The 20400-nt window shown below is 44.1% G+C and overlaps 2 protein-coding genes across 5 annotated transcripts in view; both read left to right on the top strand.

Moving 5' to 3' along the window:
* Window positions 1–579: 579 nt before the first annotated feature.
* LOC118085115 (disintegrin and metalloproteinase domain-containing protein 20-like) lies at window positions 580–2860 on the top strand. Its single transcript, XM_035115428.2, has one exon. It carries the CDS (start codon window positions 601–603, stop codon window positions 2761–2763), a length of 2163 nt encoding a protein of 720 aa, XP_034971319.1. The 5' UTR covers window positions 580–600; the 3' UTR covers window positions 2764–2860.
* A 7687-nt stretch (window positions 2861–10547) lies between these two features.
* The window catches only part of PARP4 (poly(ADP-ribose) polymerase family member 4), a 55818-nt gene continuing 45965 nt past the window's right edge, over window positions 10548–20400 (top strand). For 2 of the 4 annotated variants that reach the window (XM_035115126.3, XM_035115125.3), the window contains exons 1-9: window positions 10610–10796; window positions 12893–13025; window positions 13729–13972; window positions 15654–15747; window positions 16321–16399; window positions 16583–16690; window positions 17592–17741; window positions 18271–18408; window positions 18937–19110. In XM_035115126.3, the coding sequence (XP_034971017.1) occupies window positions 12894–13025; window positions 13729–13972; window positions 15654–15747; window positions 16321–16399; window positions 16583–16690; window positions 17592–17741; window positions 18271–18408; window positions 18937–19110 (1119 nt within the window). In that variant the 5' untranslated portion in view covers window positions 10610–10796; window position 12893. Of the gene's footprint in view, window positions 10797–12892; window positions 13026–13728; window positions 13973–15653; window positions 15748–16320; window positions 16400–16582; window positions 16691–17591; window positions 17742–18270; window positions 18409–18936; window positions 19111–20400 lie in introns of all 4 variants that reach the window. The other 2 variants (XM_088668303.1, XM_060273832.2) reach the window with 2 other exon arrangements.

Below are 20400 nucleotides of genomic sequence, written 5' to 3'. Positions count from 1 at the left end.
GTACTTTAGTAGTGCTACAGGGTTCAAGACTTTATTCTTGAGCAGATTTTGCAGTCAGGGCTGAGCAGACCTAAGGACAATAGCATTCAACACTATTTTGTACACATGGTGAAAAATTTAAGGTAAGATGCATATGTACTTTTTTTTTCTATTCCGTTGCTAGTATGTGATAATTCAATTTGTGCTTAAATGTATGCAAAGTGTCCTTTTCGCAGTAGCAGGAATAGAATATAATAAAAGAATATGAGCATTACTGAAATGACCCTGACAAATGATCATAATCACCATCCATCTGGTGGTCTTTCTAAGTCCTCAAAATCATAAACTGCTACATCTATAAGGTGCTACTAGACTCTTTCTAACATTTCTTCCTGCAGCCCTGTCAGCCAGACACTTCCCAGAAGCCGTTTCCTTCCTATGCCATTCTATTCCATTTTTATATTCCAAGCTCCACCCCCATTCCACAGGGGAATCTATTTACTGTTGCTATGTTCAGAATCATCTGCATAGGCTCCCTCCTATCTATCTGCTAACTTGACAAAGGGCTTCCCTTTCAGAGATGAGATGCCAAATTTCATGCTACTTCATCTTTCTGGGAAGATGACTGGTACTGTGGCATGGCTACTTGTGATGCTTTTAAATTATATCCTGAGTGAGGCTGGTGGCCACACACCACCACGGGGCTTTAAGTATGCATCTTATGAGGTGACCATCCCAAGGAAACTGAGCTTCCGATATGGACAACAGGAAATCCAGGATGTCAGCTACCTGCTGCAGATTGAGGGGAAGGGCCAGGTGGTGCATCTCAAGCAGAAGAAGGGCGCTGTTCCTAAGCACTTACCCATCTTCACGTACCATGAGGGGAACCTCCAGGTTGACTATCCTTCCATCAGGGACGATTGTTTCTACAGTGGCTTCATACAGGGCAGTCCTAACTCTTCAGCCACCATCACCACTTGCTCAGGAGGACTCAAGGGAGTGTTCAAAATAGAAAACAAGACGTATGGAATTCAACCTGCCCAGGCATCTGCTACCTTTCAACATGTGGTGTATCAGCTGATTGTAGACGAAGATGTCATGCAAATGAGGTGTGGGGTGACGGAGAAAGAGCAAAGTCATCACGAGGCCATGCAGGAGGCTGAGCATGTCGTAGTGCAAAGCGCTCCAGCGGGACGCTGGTGGCCACACGCCAGATACGCAAAGATAGCAATTGTGGTGTCACATGAACAGTACGTTAAGTTTAATAGAAACATAACTGATACAGCTTTGACTGTTTTCTACGTCATCCATACTGCAAATGAATTATACGAGCCACTTGGTCTTCAGATCTCTCTTGTGGGGCTGGAGATATGGTCAGAAAAGAACCTAATAAATATTAGTGACGGTGATATCGGGCCAGTACTTCATGCTTTTAATGAATGGAGACGGGACACGTTACTTAAACGTTTAAAGAATGATGTTGCTCACTTATTTACGCACAATTATTTTGGAACAAGACTTGGACTGTCTTATTTACACACTATTTGTAATGACCATTTGGCATCTGTTGTCCTAACATCAATGTCTTTGGATTTGAACTTACTCTCTGTGGTATTTGCCCATGAATTAGGCCATATTCTTGGTATGACACATGATTCAGCAAATTGTAAATGTGATAGGCTTTTCTGCATTATGTATGAATTTGCAAAAAACACTGATAAGTTTAGCAATTGTAGTTATGAAGAGTATTACACAAATAGGTACAAGCCTTGCTTGTTAATTCCTCCAGAGCCTGATCAAATATACAAATTTGAAATGTGTGGGAACAAAATAGTGGAAGAAGGAGAGCAATGTGATTGTGGTACCAATACTCAGTGTGAGTCGGATCCCTGCTGCCAGCCTAATTGCATGTTGCGTCCAGGTGCCACTTGTGCTTCTGGACTGTGCTGTGCCAGGTGTCAGTACCGTGCAACCGGATACACTTGCAGAGGGAATACCAGTGTCTGTGATCTTCCAGAGTACTGCAGTGGGACTTCAGAGCGGTGTCCTGATGATTTTTACGTGCAAGATGGTGCCCCATGCAGTTATACTGGCTATTGCTATCATGGTCGTTGTACTACTCACAATGAGCAGTGCAAAGCAATCTTTGGCAGGGGTGCAACAGTTGCTCCAGTGAGTTGTTTCAGAATACTGAATGCTCAAGGCGATCGCTTTGGCAACTGTGGTTTTATGCAAGGTACCTATATAAAATGTAATGCTCAGAATACTCTGTGTGGCCGAATCCATTGTGATAATGTTCCTAGATTACCTTCTTTGGCAGAACACAGCACCCTCATTCAAGCATCCGTTGGTGATATTAAGTGCTGGAGTACAGACTACCACAAAGGACTGGGGAAAAGTGATATTGGAGCAGTGCAAGACGGGACTCCTTGTGGCGTGCGTAAGATGTGTATCGATTCAGAATGCAAGAACGTGTCCCTCTTGAAGTATGATTGTAATGTCACAAAGTGCAATAATAGGGGAATATGCAACAACCGTAAACACTGCCATTGCAATTATGGCTGGGCCCCTCCTGACTGCCTAAACCAAGGCTATGGTGGCAGCCTTGATAGTGGACCAACTGCAAGAGACTGGAGTGGTATCGTTATGGGATCTTTAGTAGGAAGCATATTATTTGTTTCTGTTGTAACTCTTGGTGTTAGTATGGGTTTGTATTACAAGATTATGCTGAGAGACCAGCTTCGAAGAATGAGTGCCAGAATCAACATTGCAGAAGAAACCTAAAGAGATTACAAAAGCGAAGAGAGCTTGTAGAATGTATATATATATGAGAGTGTTATATAGCATACAGTGGAATTCATAAGCTTTGAATAAAGGTGTTGTTTTTAAGAAAACCTGCTTGTTAATTCAGTCTGTATCATACATAAATTAACTGATTCATCCACAAACAAAAAAACGTTTGCTATATGTTAGGTATGTCTCTGTGCTTTAACAGAATTCTTTTTTTCTATCCTAGAGTAGGGGCAGGAGAAAACAGAAACCAATTTAAGCAGTGGTATTTGTTTTAATCCCCTTCATGGATCACTGCCTTGTCGTGGCGAAGGGGCTTAAATAACTTAGAGAAGTTATGTTTTGACCAAATGTGATCCACCTGGAGAAGGAACCGGCAAGCCACTCCAGTATCCTTGCCAATAAAACTCCATGGACAAAGACAACAGGCATATACAAGAAGCTACAGTTAGAACTGGATATGGAACAACTGACTGGTTCAAAATTGGGAAAGGAGTACGACAAGGTTGTATATTGTCTCCCTGCTTATTTAACATATATGCAGAATTCATCATGTGAAACTAAGGCTGGACTAGATGAATCCCAAACCGGAATTAAGATTGCCAGAAAAAATATCAACAACCTCAGATATGCAGATGACACAACCTTGATGGCAGAAAGTGAGGAGGTATTAAGATAACATAAGATAAGATATCTTTATTGTCATTGTCCCCTTGCGGGAACAGCGAAATTACCTCCACTCAGATAAAGCATTCCGCATAATCCAAAATTACAAAACCTAATTAAAAACAGTAAATATAATACAAAAAGACAAGTAAAATAAGATGACTTCAAAGTCCAGGCATTCCATTTAAGGCCAAAATCGCTCTAGAGAAGAAACTGTTCCTGAGACGGCTCGTTCTTGCCTGCATTGTTCTATATCTCCGTCCCGATGGCAGGAGCTCAAAGAAATGGTGACCAGGGTGCGTTGGCTCTCTTGATATGTCTAGTGCTTTTCTATGGCACCTGGTGGTGTAGATTTGTTCTAAGGTGGAGAGTGAGCAGCCAATAATGCTCTCTGCTGTTTTAATAATTCTACACAACCCTGCTCTATCCTGAGAAGTACAGCTTCCGTACCACACACATAAACCGTACGTGAGCACACTCTGTATGGCACAGTGATAGAAGGCAAGCAGCAGCTTTTGTGGAAGATGGTTTTTCCTTAAAATTATCAAAAAATACAGTCTCTGCTGCGCCGTCTTCACAAGCCCCCTTGTAATAACACTCCAGGACAGATCCTCCTGTAACTCAATGCCTAGAAATCTAAATGTTACCCTCTCCACACAAATTCCGTCAATCAAAAGTGGCTGGACCTCGTTCTTCTGTCTCCTAAAGTCCACCACAAGCTCCTTTGTTTTCTTTGTATTTATGAGCAAGTTATTAATTCTGCACCACTCTGTCAGCCGCTCCACCTCATCTCTATAGTCAGTTTCACCCTCCTTATCAGAGATGAGCCTGATCACGGTTGTGTCATCTGCAAATTTGACAACCCTATTTCTAGGGTGGGCAGCGACACAATCATACGTATAAAGAGTATAAAGGAGCGGACTAAGCACACATCCTTGTGGTGTTCCTGTGTTAGTCCTAAGCATGTTAGACATATAAGGGCCCAACCGGACCCGCTGAGAGCGATCTGAAAGAAAGTCCAGTATCCACCCACAGAGTGATAGCGGGAGCCCCATATTTCCCAATTTAGCTATCAGACGTCGCGGTAGAATGGTATTGAATGCCGAGCTGAAATCTACAAAAAGCAGTCTGGCATAGCTCCCCCGCTGCTCCAAATATGCAAGAACAGCTTGGAGGGCAATCGCCACGGCATCCTCTGTTTTCGTTTTGTAGGCAAATTGGAATGTGTCCAATCCCTCTGGTAGGCAGGCAATGACATAATTTCGTACCAGCTTTTCAAAGCACTTCATAATTATGGGTGTAAGTGCTACTGGACGAAAGCCTCTCAGATTCTCCGGATTGGATTTTTTTGGTACTGGAACAATAATAGAAGACTTCAGGCAAGATGGGACAGTAGCCTGGGCTAGGGATCGATTTAAAATCCCAGTGAAGACTTCTGCTAGTTGGTCTGCGCAGTCTCTCAAGACCCTTCCAGCTACTCCATCTGGCCCTGTAGCCTTCCTTGAGTTGATTCCCTTCAGCACCTTCCTCATCTCTCCTTCCTCCACTTTGAATACCACATTCCTTTGCACTGATGATGGCGACGGTGGTGATGGTGGCCAAGCCTCCACAGGTGTCGCTGCAGATGTTGCTTCAAAGCGGGCAAAAAAGACATTCAACTCCTCTGTGAGGGATGCCCCTCCCTCGTCCACCAAGGAATCTTTGGGTTTTTTGCCCGTCAATTCCTGTACACCTTGCCACACCTGCCTGGTGTTATTACTCTGTAGGTGATCCCCCAGCCGCTGCCTGTACGCCTCTTTGGCCACCCGGATACCTCTCTTTAAATCCGCTCTGGCTGAGCTGTACATCATCCTATTTCCACTTCTAAAAGCAGTATTTCTTGCCTTTAGCAGCCCCTGTACCTCCCTTGTCATCCAGGGCTTCCTGTTTGGGTAGACATTTATCCGGCGCCTCTGTATTACATTGTCAGTGCAGAACCTGATGTAATCCAACACTTCCTCAGTAAGAGTCTCTACGTCCTGTTGGTTAAATACCTCCCAGTCTGTGTCATGAAAACAGTCCTGTAGCTGTTGAGATGCTTCAGCCGGCCATATTGTAATACTCCTCTTTGTTGTTGGAATCCGTTTCCTCAGTGGAATGTATATAGGAGTCAGGAGCAGGGACACGTGATCAGATTGACCTAGGTGTGCCAGCGGTTCAGCTTTATAGGCTTGCTTGACATTTGTGTACAGTCTGTCCAGAGTCCTTTCCCCCCTGGTTGCACACTTCATATGTTGATAAAATGTAGGTAGGACCACTTTCAAATCTGCTTGGTTGAAATCCCCGCATACAATAAATGCAGCCTCAGGATACTTGCATTGTTGTCTATTAACAGCATCGTGCAGGAGACCCAATGCGTCATTGATGTTCGCATCAGGTGCAATATATACTATAGTTATCAGTACTACTGTAAATTCTTGGGGGATGTAAATAGGTCTGCATTTAAGCGTCATAAATTCCACAGTTGGGGAACAATGACTAGCTATCACGGTGTGGTTTGTGCACCAGCAGTTGTTTACATATGCACACAAACCTCCCCCCCTTCCTTGACCAGAGTCCTCTGTTCTATCATGACGGAACACTGTATAGCCTGCTAGTTCTATGGCTGAGTCAGGTATAAGTGGTGTCAGCCAAGTTTCTGTAATCAGCAGAAGACAGCATTCACTCACAGTTCTCTCAGTTGCCACCCACAGCTTCCACTCCTCCAGCTTGTTCACCAAGGATCTCACATTCGCATAGAAAATGCTGGGAAGTGGTAGGTTATAGTGCTGTGTCTTCAGCCTTAATTGCCTTAGTCGCCTTCCTCCCTTGCAACCACTCTTCTGTTTACGGTCTCTCCTGTGCCTCTTTCCTCCCCAGTTCTTTGATGTCAAAAAATCTTCCTTGCAGACGCGGAGACACAATTTATGCAGTGCCCACTCCATAGCCGAATAGATAACATATCCTGTCGACTATAAACAAGTCTATTTTGGCAGGACAAAAAAGCCAAATTCTGAGTTAGGGAGCAACCAGCCGCTGCGTCTCCACGCGCCGCCATTTTCTAACAGGTACTTTAGAACCTTTTAATGAGGGTGAAAGAGGAGAGCGCAAAAAAGATCATGGCCACTGGTCCCATCACCTCCTGGCAAATAGAAGGGGAAGAAATGGAGGCAGTGAGAGATTTTGCTTTCTTGGGCTCCTTGATTACTGCAGATGGTGACAGCAGTCACGAAATTAAAAGACGCCTGCTTCTTGGGAGAAAAGCAATGACAAACCTAGACAGCATCTTAAAAAGCAGAGACACCACCTTGCCGACAAAGAGGTCCGTATAGTTAAAGCTATGGTTTTCCCAGTAGTGATGTATGGAAGTGAGAGCTGGACCATAAAGAAGGCTGATCGCCGAAGAATTTATGCTTTTGTCGAAGCAATCTACACAGAACAGACCGCAAGGCTAATAATAAATAACAACTTGACAGAAAAATTCAATATTTCTAAAGGGACTAGACAGGGTTGCCCTATCTCCCCCCTGTTATTTATTATGGTGATGGAAATCTTGAATAATCGTTTGAGAAATGATACAGAGGTAAAGGGCATCAAATTAGGGAAAAAAGAATACAAAGTCAAGGCTTTCGCCGACGACCTCGCAGTAACTGTAGAACAACCAGATACAAGCTTACCGGAAGTCCTGAAAATTTTGGAAGAATTCGGCAAGGTGGCGGGTTTCAAACTCAACAAAACAAAGACCAAGATGATTCTGAAAAATTTAAAAAAAGAAGAAAGTGAGAGATTAGAAGAACAATTAGGAATTTCATGTGCCAAAAAGATAAAATATTTAGGAGTGTGGCTAACGGCGAAAAATATCAATTTGTTTAACGACAATTATAAAACAGTCTGGAAAGAAATCAACAAAGATATGGAATGCTGGAAGAAACTTAAATTATCTTTCTGGGGAAGGATTGCGGCGGTGAAAATGAATGTTCTGCCACGGCTTTTATTCCTATTCCAAAATATTCCTATAATAAAAGGGACCTCCCAATTTAAGGATTGGCAAAGAGCCCTATCTAAATTTGTGTGGCTAGGAAAGAAGCCTAGAATTAAGCAAAAAATCCTTGTAGATAAAAAAGAGAGAGGAGGGTTCGCCATGCCTGAGTTAAAGCTATACTATGAGGCAGCTTGCCTTGTATGGATCAAGGATTGGATTACATTACAAAATACGGATTTGTTAGACCTTGAGGGATATACAAATAGATTCGGCTGGCATGCCTATCTGTGCTATAACAAAATCCATACTGGCTTTAAAAGTCATGTATTTAGGGGTCCAATTTTGGAAGTATGGAACCGTAATAAAGCTCTATTAGAAAGGAAAACACCATGGTGGGTTGCTCCCTTAAATGTCTTAGCTATACGAAAAGTGAACATGGATAGGAAAGGAATTATGTATGAGGATATTGTTGTAAAAACGAAAGATGATTTTAAATTAAAAATTTATGACCAGATTAAGGATAAATTCGCCGGTTGGCTACAATACTATCAAGTTAATGATTTATTTAATAAGGATAGGAGAGAAACTGGTTTTGAGGCAAAAAAGTCAAAATTTCAAATCGAATTATTGGAAAATAGTCAAAAATTATTATCAAAAATGTACAATTTACTACTGGATTGGTACACGTTGGACGAGTTGACAAAGGATTGTATGATCAAATGGGCGAGAGATTTCGGGCATAATATACCCACGGATAGCTGGACCAAACTATGGAGAGAACATCTAAACTTTACGGCATGTACTACTCTTAAAGAAAATGTAATGAAGTTAGCACACCGTTGGTACCTAACACCAGTAAAATTATCTAAAATGTATAGAAATCAAAATAAATGGTGTTGGAAATGTGAAACATCGGTGGGAGAATTTTACCACATGTGGTGGGAGTGCAAAAAGGTTAAAAAATTTTGGGATTTGGTTTACAATGAATTAAAGAAAATTCTGAGATACACCTTTCCCAAAAAGCCGGAGGCCTTTTTGTTGGGACTTTTAGACAAAGAAATAGCAAAAACTGACCAAAATTTCTTTTTGTACGCCACTACGGCGGCGAGAATTCTAATAGCCCAGAAATGGAAAATTAACGAAATGCCATCAATTAATGAGTGGCAGTCGAAACTTTTGGAATATATGGAAATGGCCGTACTCACCAACAGAATCTGGGAACAGGATGAAGGAAAACTCAAACTGCAATGGAGTAAATTTGTTGAATACGCAAAAATTAATTATAAAGGTATGAAAACGTTAGTGGTAATAACATAACTCCCACAATGATACATATATAATGAATTAAATAATACGATATGAGATTGAAATAACTTACCATCTGCTGGAAGGAAGGAAGTCGCGCTGTCGATCTTGATGTATATATTGTTTTTTTTGTTTTGATATATTAATTTTGTTGGAAAATCAATAAAAATTTATCATTTAAAAAAAAAAAAGAATTGATGCTTTTGAATTATGGTGCTGGAGGAGACTCTTGAGAGTCCCATGGACTGCTAGAAGATCAAACCTATCCATTCTTAAGGAAATCAGCCCTGAGTGCTCACTGGAAGGACAGATTCTGAAGCTGAAGCTCCAATACTTTGGCCACCTCACGAGAAGAGAAGACTCCCTGGAAAAGACCCTGATGTTGGGGAAGATGGAGGGCACAAGGAGAAGGGGACGACTGAGGACGAGATGGCTGGACACATGGGCGTACCCAGGATCAAAACTAGGGGGGGGGCAAGGGGAGGGGCCAAGGCACGGAAGGGGAGGGGCCACAAAGTGGGCGGGAACGGCGAACTCACGCTCCGCCGGGCTGTGCCCCTCCCTAGAAGCAGGGCTGGTGGGCGGAGCCCAGCCCAGCGGAGTGCGAGTTCAGCGTTCCCGCCCGCCCCGCCGCGCTCTCTGGTTCCCCGCCGCGCCTGGCCTTGCCAGAGGGCGCGACGGGGAGCTGGAGGGAGGGCGCAGCGCGGCGGGCGGGAACGGCGAACTCGCGCTCTGCCGGGCTGTGCCCCTCCCTAGAAGCAGGGCTGGGGGGCGGAGGCGGAGCCCAGCCCAGCGGAGCGCGAGTTCGGCGTTCCCGCCCACCGCGCCGCGCTCCCTGGTTCCCCGCCGCGCTTGGCCTTGCCTGAGGGCGCGCCGGGGAGCTGGAGGGAGGGTGCGGCGTGGCGCGGCGGGAATGGCGAACTTGCGCTCCGCCGGGCTGTGCTCCGCCTCTGCCCACCAGCCCTGCTTCTAGAGTAGGGCAGCTACCCTAACTTGCCCCGTGGTGGGTACGCCCTTGGCTGGACAGTGTTCTTGAAGCTACAAACATGAATTTGACCAAACTGCGGGAGGCAGTGGAAGACAGGAGTGCCTGGCGTGCTATGGTCCATGGGGTCACGAAGAATCGGACACGACTAAATGACTAAACAACAACAACAATTTTTTAAATGATTCAGTTGTACAGGGATAGGATCATACTGAAATCCTCTAATTTTCACAGTTATTATGCTACAGAATTTACTACAGTATAGTAAATTCACAATAGTCCAGCAAACCCATTGCAAAAGTGAAACCGATAGCAGTGATTGCACAAAATGTTAATGTTGAAATGAAATAGCCTAACATTATATTTAATGATCACAAACAACAGAAATTAAGCACAGATTGTGCAAATACTAAAAGGCAATTTAAAATACTAAATATTTAAGCGCTCAGGTAACTTGAAAAGTCAAGATATTCTGCCCCAAAGGCTTGTTTATTCAGGTGTAAGTCAAATGCTCTACCAGACGCCGGCAATAAAGCTGATAATGTCCAGTTTGCAGAACTGCATGCTTTTCTTAAGCACTTAAATAACAGGCATTTGGGAGCCTTCTGCTCTCCGCCTTAGCAGATTGTCCCAAAGTGATTAGCTCTTTCAGTGCAGCCCTAGTCAGCTGCCCGTAGCTCCCGCCACACAGCATTAAGCCCCAGCTGCTGCTATAATCATGACGCAGCCAGCAGCGATGAAAACATCAATCCAAGTTCAGATCCTGGTCCTTCCATTGCTTTTGCTTCGCTGATCCGGGCCAGTGCTGACACCTGATTGGAGGCCGCCTTTCCCCCTCCGGCAGCTAGGTTGCAGCGGCCCCTCCTGGAATCCGGCGCAACCTCGGTGGCGTGAGCCTTGTCGGAACCAGGAAGCGAGCTGCTGCCAGGGCTGGGGCGACGGGCGGCAAGCAGGCAAGTTCCCCTTCGGATTCCCTGCCTCGTCCTCGTTTCTGATTTCCAGGCGGAGCAGATCAGTTAACGGTGCCGTCTGACAGAAGAGGAAGGGTTGCCAACTTTCCTGCCCGGCAAGGTTCTTGTGCCTTTCATTTAATGGTTGTTGCATGACAGCAGGCACCGATTTCGCTTTCGCTGCAGGCCGGGGGGGGGGGAGAGGAGGGAAGGTGAAAGAAAAAAAGCCCCGCCCCCACCCACGGAGATTTTGCTCCTTGTCCCGCAGTTGTATTAAAGGCACAGGGATAAGGGCGCTGGCAGCTTTGTGAATGAGTGAAAGGGTCCAGTTTTCCCTCTGGGCTTTGCATTTTCTTGTGTTCCTTTTCTCTTTGGGTCAGGCGGTAGCAGAGGGATAGGGAACCTGCCGACTTCACGATCGTGGGCGTAGCCAGGATTATTTATGTTAGGAGGGGCTGAGCATCGTCTTCTCTCTGGCTCTGTCTAGCAGATTCGGAATGAAATGTCTCACTCAACAGCAGTTGTTTCAAATTACTTCCTCTTGACTCCCGAGTGCTCAGAAAAAAACCTGTCAAAATCTTTCTACAATTCCTCCTTTTAGTCAAGTATTTTTTAATTTATTTAGCAGGGGCATGGTCACGATGTAGCTGAACTAGAACTCCGACCATTCCTAACTTTGCAGCAGAACTTATTCCTCCAAAACTTTACTGTAAGCTGTATTTCATGAAAATTTTATACAGCTGCTTGTTGTTGTTGTTTTTTAAAAAGAAACCCAACACCCTCAAAGCAGTTTACAAGAATGAAATCAGCACTAAAAAGTGAAACCATAATTTAAAACATAGAAAAAATGAAAACCACAATAGAATAGTGTCAAACAAATTAAAATTCAAAAATTAACAGAGTGTTACCTTCTGCTTAGATACGCATCTCTTTATGTTGCTTCCTTTGTAAGGTGTATTTCAGAAACGTGGGTGTGATGCGGTTATAGCTGGCGTGTCGGCTTGCTGAACTACAACCCCCGTCACCCCTGGTTATTAGCTATGCTTGCTGGGGCTGATGGGAGCTGACGTTCAGCATATGTATGGCTGCCCAAAGGTTTTCCATCCCTGATTTAAAGTACAGTAAATGGTACGCGGGTGGCGCTTTGGTCTAAAGTAAACTACAGAGCCTAGGGCTTGCTGATCAGAAGGTCGGCGGTTCGATTCCCTGCGACAGGGTGAGCTCCCATTGTTCGGTCCCAGCTCCTGCCAACCTAGCAATTTGAAAGCACCTCAGAGTGCAAGTAGATAAATAGGTACCACTCCGGTGGGAAGGTAAATGGCATTTCTGTGTGCTGCTCTTGTTCGCCAGAAGCGGCTTAGTCATGCTAGCCACATGACCTGGAAGCTCTCTCAGCCAGTAAAGCGAGATGAGCGCCGCAACCCCAGAGTAGTCTGTGACTGGACTTAACAGTCAGGGGTCCCTTTACCTTTAAATGACGTATAGACAGTTTTACACCAGGAATGTTTAAGTCTTATGGGAGCAGATTGCAGCATAAGTTTGTTTAGGGGTATATATGGAAACATTGGGAGCTAATTAGCTCCAAGGAAATTTGTTCTAAATTTAATGTTTGTGTTGTTCTGCTGTTTTGTTTGCTGCTTTAGGAGGAAGGGCAGGATAGAAAATAAATAAGCCTTTTCTACAAATAAAGGTTGGCGCTCACACACTGATATCTAACATACAGTTCTTTGAGCTACATGAAGCTACACGAGGATAGATTATCTAGGGACAATCTTATTATAGGCCATTTTGGACTTTACTTACAGTGCAATTGTCTGCCTAGCTACTTGGAAATAAGCTGCACCGATTTTTGAAGGGGATGACTCTTTTGGTTAAAGTTATATTAGAAAAATTGTTCACTGGTGCTCTCACAGTGTAAAACTGTATCTTAGCAACTGTAGTATGTGAATTGCTGTATTCTGTCTCCTGCATGGAGCCTTTTGTGTAAAAGTACATGCATTTATATGCACAGGTACTAGAAACTTCTGAGTCAACATCTGTAGGACTGCATTACCAGGAAACCCCTCCCCCCATGGTTATATACCGTAGGTATATTTCAGCTTCACGATCTGTCCTTCCAGTGAGCACTCAGGGCTGATTTCCTTCAGAATGGATAGGTTTGATTGTCTTGCAGTCCATGGGACTCTCAATTATTACCTTATTATTATTATATTGCAGGATGACGGTGACAATTTTTGCAAACTGCGCATTCTTCGTGAAAGTGAAAAAATTATCTGTTCTGGAAAAGAGCAGACTGAATGGCTGCATTAAAGAAAATGGTGGGCAGATTAAATTTGTGTTAAATCATGAGGTAAGTTTTAAATGTTTGGTTCTTTGTTGTAAACAGAGGCGTAAAGCAATGTAGCACTTTATGTTCTGGCTGCTGTTGCATTATTGAAGTCCTAGGATCTTAAATATTTTGCTTATATGTGGCCTTAGGAGGATATATTCCTCAACGGTGGGACCAGGGAGGGGATTCTGAGGATGCCTCTATTACTTGGGTTTGGTATGACACTGAGTAATGGCCTCGGCGGGTAGTGTAGTGACAGTTGCCTCATCTGTGCCACCAAGATTATTTTTTTGTGTAGAGTGTAGACTCACAATATGTTCCTTAGTATGAACATACCTGCCAAGTTCGGGCCTGAGAAATAAGGGACTGGACTGGAAGTAGCAGACCGGAAGTAGCACTGCCGCCATTTTGGAACTGGGCGGAGCATGCTCAGAAGCAACTTTTGATGCTGCTCTGCCCTGTTCCAAAATGGCCGCCGCACCAGAAGTCTCGCTGCAGCCATTTTGGAACTGGGCAAAGCAGCATCAAAAGTCGCTTCTGAGCATGCTCCGCCCAGTTCCAAAATGGCCGCCGCACCAGAATAAACCGGGAAAAAACAAAAAAAAATCTGTTTTTTCGGCTGGGGGCAGCTGGAAAAACGGGGTTTCCCAGGGAATATGGGAAACTTGGCAGCTATGAGTATGAACAGTTCATTTTCTAAACTGAACCCCTCATTACATTTTAGTGTACTCATGTGGTCACTGACGACGCTAACTCACTCAGCTCCATTCATCTGAAAGCCATCAAGAAATATCAGCTGCCCATTGTAGGTGCTGATTTCATATGGAACTCGGTTAAAGAAAGAAGACTTTTACAGGCTGATGAATACGAAGCCCAGCAGTCATGGACACACATACCTGATAGGGGAAATTCTCACAGACTAGAGTCCTCCTCGGCAGACAAGTTGCTGTCGGAACATTTCTTTGGAGGTAGAGCATTTTGAAGTCTATTGAACTAGAATAAGATTGTGTAAATTTGTTTCTGTTTGCCTAACTTCTTCACATTGCCTCCCCCCCAAAAAAAGGATTTTGGGTTGCAGAATTTCTGTACTAGTAAATAGAAAGCTGAAGCTGGAGAGGGGCCATAGCTCAGTGTTAGAGTGCATGTTTCACATGTAAAAGGTCTCAAGTTCCATCACTTGCCTTTCCAGGTAAGGCTAGAATGATCGGTGGGTGGCAACATGAGAACGGGCCTTCTCTGCAGTGGCTCCTCATCTGTGGAATGCTCTCCTCATGGAAGTTCGCCTGGCGCCTTCATAATGCATCTTTAGGCGCCAGGCAAAAAAGTTCCTTTTCAACCAGGCCTTTAGTTGATTCAATTTAAATCCTATGCCCTTTTAAAATGTGTTTTTGGGAGGTGGGGGGGGCTATTGGGTTGTTGTTTTTATTTTTGGGGGGGGTATTTTGTGGTTTTATATCTTGATTTTATTCTGTGAACTGCCCTGAGACCCCCGGGTATAGTGCGGTATATATATATTCAATAAATAATAATAGTAATCCTAGAGAGTTGTTTGGTATAGGCAACACTGAGCTTGATGGAATAAGGAAGTGGCTTGTTGTTAGCCTGTTTTCTTTGTTCGTAAGAGTACCCTGATAACTATTAGGCACCAGGCAGAAACATTCCTCTTCTCCCAGGCCTTTGGCTAATTATATGGCCTGTTGAACTGTGTGTGTGTGTGGATAATTCTTCTCTTTGTTACTACGTTATGTATTTTTGTGTTTCTATACAGGCGGTGACCATTTTGCGCGTGGTTCTGTTTCCGGTCCCCATGCGCATTGGAGCGTGCATAAGTCTGCTCTGCCCCACCCTGTTCCACCTCCAGTCTGGCCGACCCCTGTTCTGCCCCGCCCCGCTTCTGCCCCTGTTCTGCCATTTTCTGGGTCCAAAAGGACCCAGGCATCGGCAGCCACACATCAATTGGACACACGCAAAATGTCCTCCGCTTGTATTTTAAACCACCCTGTCATTCCCGGATGAAAAACAGTATAGGCCAGGCATCTCCAAACTGTGGCCCTCCAGATGTTTTGGCCTACAACTCCCATGATCCCTATCTAACAGGACCAGTGGTCGGGGAAGATGGGAATTGTAGTCCAAAACATCTGGAGGGCCGAAGTTTGGGGATGCCTGGTATAGGCTCAAACACAATACAGATGAAAAGCCAAGGAACTAAGAAAGTGGTCTAATCTTTTCCTTTGTTTGTGAAGTAGCATGGACAGCTGTTGTGTCTCGTTGGAGGGCCAGAAGGGAAAGAGTAGGTTTACTGCAAATGTCAGGATCTGTCTACTGTTGCAGGAAGATAATGTGTATTGGCAGTGGTTGAGGGAAAATGGCAGCCCACATCTGGTTAAACCCTAAAATTAGGTGGGATCCAAGCGCTGAGCTGTGTGTTGGTGCCTGGGAACAAACCAAGCAGCTTGCTGTCTACAGGGTAGTTTGGTGGGCTGAAGCGAAGCAAGATTATTTAATACACCCCTCACCAAAAACTGCCTTTCAAATTCTGACTATCTTTCTTGATTTTTGAGATTTATTAGTTGCGGTTAATATACGTGAATGCTAATTCAAAAAGCAGCTGATGGGCATAAGGGAAATAACTACTGTCTTAATAAATAGTTTACGGAGATGACCACCTAGAAAAGAGGACTCCTGGAAAGAATGAATGGGACAGCAGCAAGGCCCATGACAACAGCAATGTGGGTGAGCTGAGGTAATCTTCTTGGCTTCTCTGGCTTCTATTTTTCTCATTTAAAGAAGAACAGATATTCTCTCCCTTTGGAGAGGGATTCGGCACTCAGGTAGAGCAAATGCTTTGGAGGGAGAACTTCCAAGGTTCCCTACAGCTGCTCTGTTATTAGAATTGGCAGGATCAGACAGGTTTGTGACTGGCCCAAGATTCATGGCTGAGTTGGGATTTTAATCCTGGTCCTAGTTAAACACTTTAACCATGACACTACTCAGTATTAAGATACTTTTCATATGGAACCCTTGGCATATTTAAATAAGCAAGCAAAATGCAAAAAGAAACCTGCTGCAGGACGGCAGCCTTTGTTTGTTAGCACTTTTAAGCAAAATAAAACTCGATCACACGCTTGTTCCTATGCAAGCCTTCACCACTGACTTTTGAAAGAGTTCAGAAGTCTTATATGATTCCATTAGGTGGCTGACTTTAATATGGTAGGCTTACAGCTTACTCAGAAGTAAACTGTAATGGGATGGACTGCAGCCTCAGTTGCATTCAGTAATAAAGAGTCTGGTGTTTTGTTTTGTTTTTTGGTTCCAGATGGTTTTCAAATAATGATGAAAATGTTCCTTATTTCCCTGAAGACTTTGTGGTTGCAAAGTATGATGTCCTTGAACAGGTAAGAACTTTAATATTGCTGATGGTGTTAAATGGCTTTTACTTGACTTTTTAATTATTTCATGAAGGTATGGTGCTTTGGTTAGTTTAGCAGAGAAGTCAGGTTAAAAACTTAATTGAAAAAATGAGTCTGATAATGCCTACCAAATAGAAATGCACTTAAACACCTTTTTCCCCGCCCCAGGTTACGGCACCTGGCAGGTATGTGGTGGTTGAACTTCAGTGCTCTCGGCAGCACTGTGATTATCCTTTCTGCATAAGTGCATGCTACAGTCAATTGGATGGGAAAGAGGTAAGTTGGGGTGGTTGTTATGATTATGCATTAGTTTGTTTCTTCGATGTTGTGAATGCTCTTGAATGTGAGAGATTTCATATGTTGTGTTATGCTCTTGCTTAATTTTCTGGATTTTCTTTTCCCCCATTGATTTAAGAAATTTCTTTTGTTTTAAGTAATATTAATAATAATAATAATAAATTTTATTTTATTTTACTCTGGGTGGCTTCCGAACACTAATAAAACATTGCACATTAAAAAGCTTCCCTATACAGGGCTGCCTTCAGATGTCTTCTAAAGTTTATATAGTTACTCATCTCCTTGACATCTGATGGGAGGGCGTTCCACTAGGGTGGGTGCTACTACCGAGAAGGCCCCCTCTGAACGGATTCCCTGTAGGTTCACTTCTCACAGTGAGAGAACCGCTAGAAGGGAACCACCAGATCTCTGTGTCCTGGTTGAATGATAAGGTTGGAGACGCTCTTTCAGGTATACAGGGCCGAGGTCGTTCAGCACCAACACTTTGAATTGTGCTAGGAAATGTGGCCTTATACCAAGTCAGATCATTGGCCCATCCAACACTGTATTGTCCACACTGACTGGCAATGGGTCTCCAGGATTTCACACAAGGGACCTTTCCAGTCACAAGCATAAGCCTGTCTAGCAGCCGATAGGGCCGTCTTTTCTACTGCGTGACCTAAGAACCGTCGCAGAACAACAGTTCCCAGGGTTCGCTGCTTAAAATCACATTTGGAGCAGGTTTGTGTGTCTTCTCAAACCCACAGCTGGATGCTTCACAGTACAAGGAAAACTAGAATTTAACTTTGTCTCAATGCCAGGATAATTTATAAGAAATGTCTCCCTTTTTGTGATCCCCCCCCCAAAAAATACTTGAATTGGGGCACTCTTTTGTTCTCAGTTCCAGAAACGATTTATACCAACAAAGACTTCTGAAGAGGCTAGAAGAGTCTATGAATTTTGTACTGAAAATATGAAAAACGAGAATTACCAGTTCAAAGAAGATGTTCCCCATGAAGTGGAATATCTAGCTTCAGAAAAGCTGCAAGAGGTTAGTGTAATTTTTTTTTAAGGATTCAGTTTTCTGTGTTTTTAGCAGTTCTGTAAGCCGCCTTGAGTCCCATCACGGAAAAAGGCAGAGTATAAATAAATATAGAAGAAGAAGAAGAAGAAGAAGAAGAAGAAGAAGAAGAAGAAGAAGAAGAAGAAGAAGAAGAAGAAGAAGAAGAAGACAAAGTCAGATTCTGGTTTGCTTCCCCCCTGATGTGGCAAAATCACATGTGGGGAAGGAGCCAAATAGGCCCTTAAGAACAGTATGCACCAGTATGGCAATCATTCATTTTAAATCAAAAGTTATTGATAGTTAAGGTTTAACGTTGCATATGAACTGGGACATTAATTCATAGAATCATAGGCTTAGTTGCTTCTGTTCCTATTTTTTTTAAAATATTATTAATGGCGTTCTGAAGAGAAATGTCAGCTATTGAAATTCACGACATGTTCTATGTTAGCTCTGTTTTTAAACCACTGTTTACCATTGAGCACTTTTGGGTGGCCTGATCACAGTGGTTTGTTTGCAGGTGCTTATAGCAGAAGCCACGAATTCCAGCTCTTTGCCTGAAACAGTCAGCAAGTTTGTGGAACTGATCTGGATTGAAGCACTTGGACACCTGACTCCGCTGCTGGCTAAACCAGTAACCGACCTCAGCCTCAACGATGTAAGGCAATCCCACTTACAGACATTGGCTCACTGAGAGTGTTTAATTCCCTTGAATGCCAACAGAAATACAAGGCCAAGCAAATGCGCTTTCTGTTTCTGGATTGTGAAACAGCTTGTGTTGCTGTGATAGGTTTGTCATTAAATGTATTAATGGTTTATTTTTATGAATGCAAGGGTTGCACCTCTCTCTTCCCTTTCTGTTCTGGCTACAGCCTCCATAAGTGCATGCCCTGCCATGTGGAAGTCATTCTCTTGTGGTGGAATCTCCCCCCAATCCTGTGCCCTCCCCCAATCCTGCAAACTGTAGTTTAACTCTCCCCCCCCCCCCGCTACAGTTCTCAGTACCCTTAATAAACTGCAATTCCCAGGATTCTTTGAGGCAGGCAGGAATGTGCTTTAAATATATGGGATGTATATGCACCCTTAGCCCTCCTTTGTCTGTTTCTCTTCACATTTGTCTGTGTCTTTTTTAAAAAAAGAAGGCAAGAAAGAAATAACACATTTTTATACCACATTTTCTTAAAAGGTGAGCAGAGCAGAAGGTATTTTACTCCGAGCAAGGAAGGCACTGGATGAAATGGAATCTCCGAAAGAGAAAATGGAGATAATGTCAGAGTTTTATAAAATCATACCTCACAAAAGCGGGCTGTCTTATGACGTAACCAGAAAGTTGTTATCTACCAAGCACAGTCTCTGTCAGGTAACGTTGAATCTGACCTTTGCTTTTAGTGTATCCTGTGTATAACCAGGGTTTGGGTGTGTTGAGTCCTTGGTGTGTAGAGTACCGCGGGGCGCAATTCTCTCCCCGATGCTTTTCAACATCCTTATGTGCCCCCTCGCCCAGCGTGTCCGGAATTTTGGTTTGGGTTGCCATCAGTATGCTGATGACACCCAACTCTATCTGCTGATGAAGGGCCATCCTGGCTTGGCCCCAGACACACTGATCAGATGTTTGGAAGCTGTGGCTGGATGGCTACGTGGGAGTGGTTGAAGTTAAATCCTTCAAAGACAGAGGTCCCTTGGCTGGGTTGGGACGATACGGGGTTGGAGGCCAACTCCCATCCTTTGCGGGGGCGCAATTAGTGCCAGTGCCTTCCGTCAAAAGTTTGGGTGTAATCTTCGACACCTCCCTTTCTATGGAGGCGCAGGTTACATCTACAACAAAGGCGGCATTTTTCATCTCCGCCAAGCTAAGTAATTGGTCCCTTACCTCTCTCGCCCTGATCTCACCACTGTGATCCATGCGACGGTCACCTCCAGGCTTGATTATTTTAACTCACTCTACGTGGGACTGCCCTTGAAATTGACCCAGAAACTCCAGCGGGTGCAGAATGCCATGGCGAGACTCCTTACAGGGTCCCCGCCTTGGGATCACATTCATCCAGTGCTATACCAACTGCACAGGCTCCTGTGGAGTAGAGGATCAGGTTTAAGGTTCTGGTTTTGACCTTTAAAGCCCTATACGGCCCAGGACCCTCGTACCTACGGGAGCGACTCATCTGGTATGCCCCGCGGAGGACCTTATGGTCTGCTAACAACAACACCTTGAAGATTCCAGGCCCCAGGGAAATAAGACTGGCCTCGACTAGAGCCCAGGGCATTTTCAGCCGTGGCCCCGGCCTGGTGGAATGCTCTCCCACAAGAGACCAGGGCCCTGTGGGATTTGACATCTTTCCGCAGGGCCTGCAAGACGGAGCTGTTCCGCCAGGCCTTTGGTCAGGATGCAGTTTGACTTACTTTCCTTTGTATAAAACAAACCCGAAGGAGACCCCCCAACCCACTCACAGGTCCTTGTATGATCAGTGGAAACAGTTGGTCCTGGCAAGTATTAACCACTCTCACTTCCAACCTGATAATTGCCACCTGCCCAGATTTTAACTTGTCTGAATTAATTTTAAGATGTATTTTAATTAATTGATGTCTGTTTTTATGCATATTGTGTTGTTTTTATGATGTTAGCCGCTCTGAGCCCGGCCCGGCTGGGGAGGGT

This window comes from Zootoca vivipara, chromosome 4, assembly GCF_965207765.1.
Source record: "Zootoca vivipara chromosome 4, rZooViv2.hap1.1, whole genome shotgun sequence".
NCBI lineage: Eukaryota > Metazoa > Chordata > Lepidosauria > Squamata > Lacertidae > Zootoca > Zootoca vivipara.
Note: the sequence above shows the minus strand (reverse complement) of the source record. Positions and strands in the feature narration are given on the sequence as shown.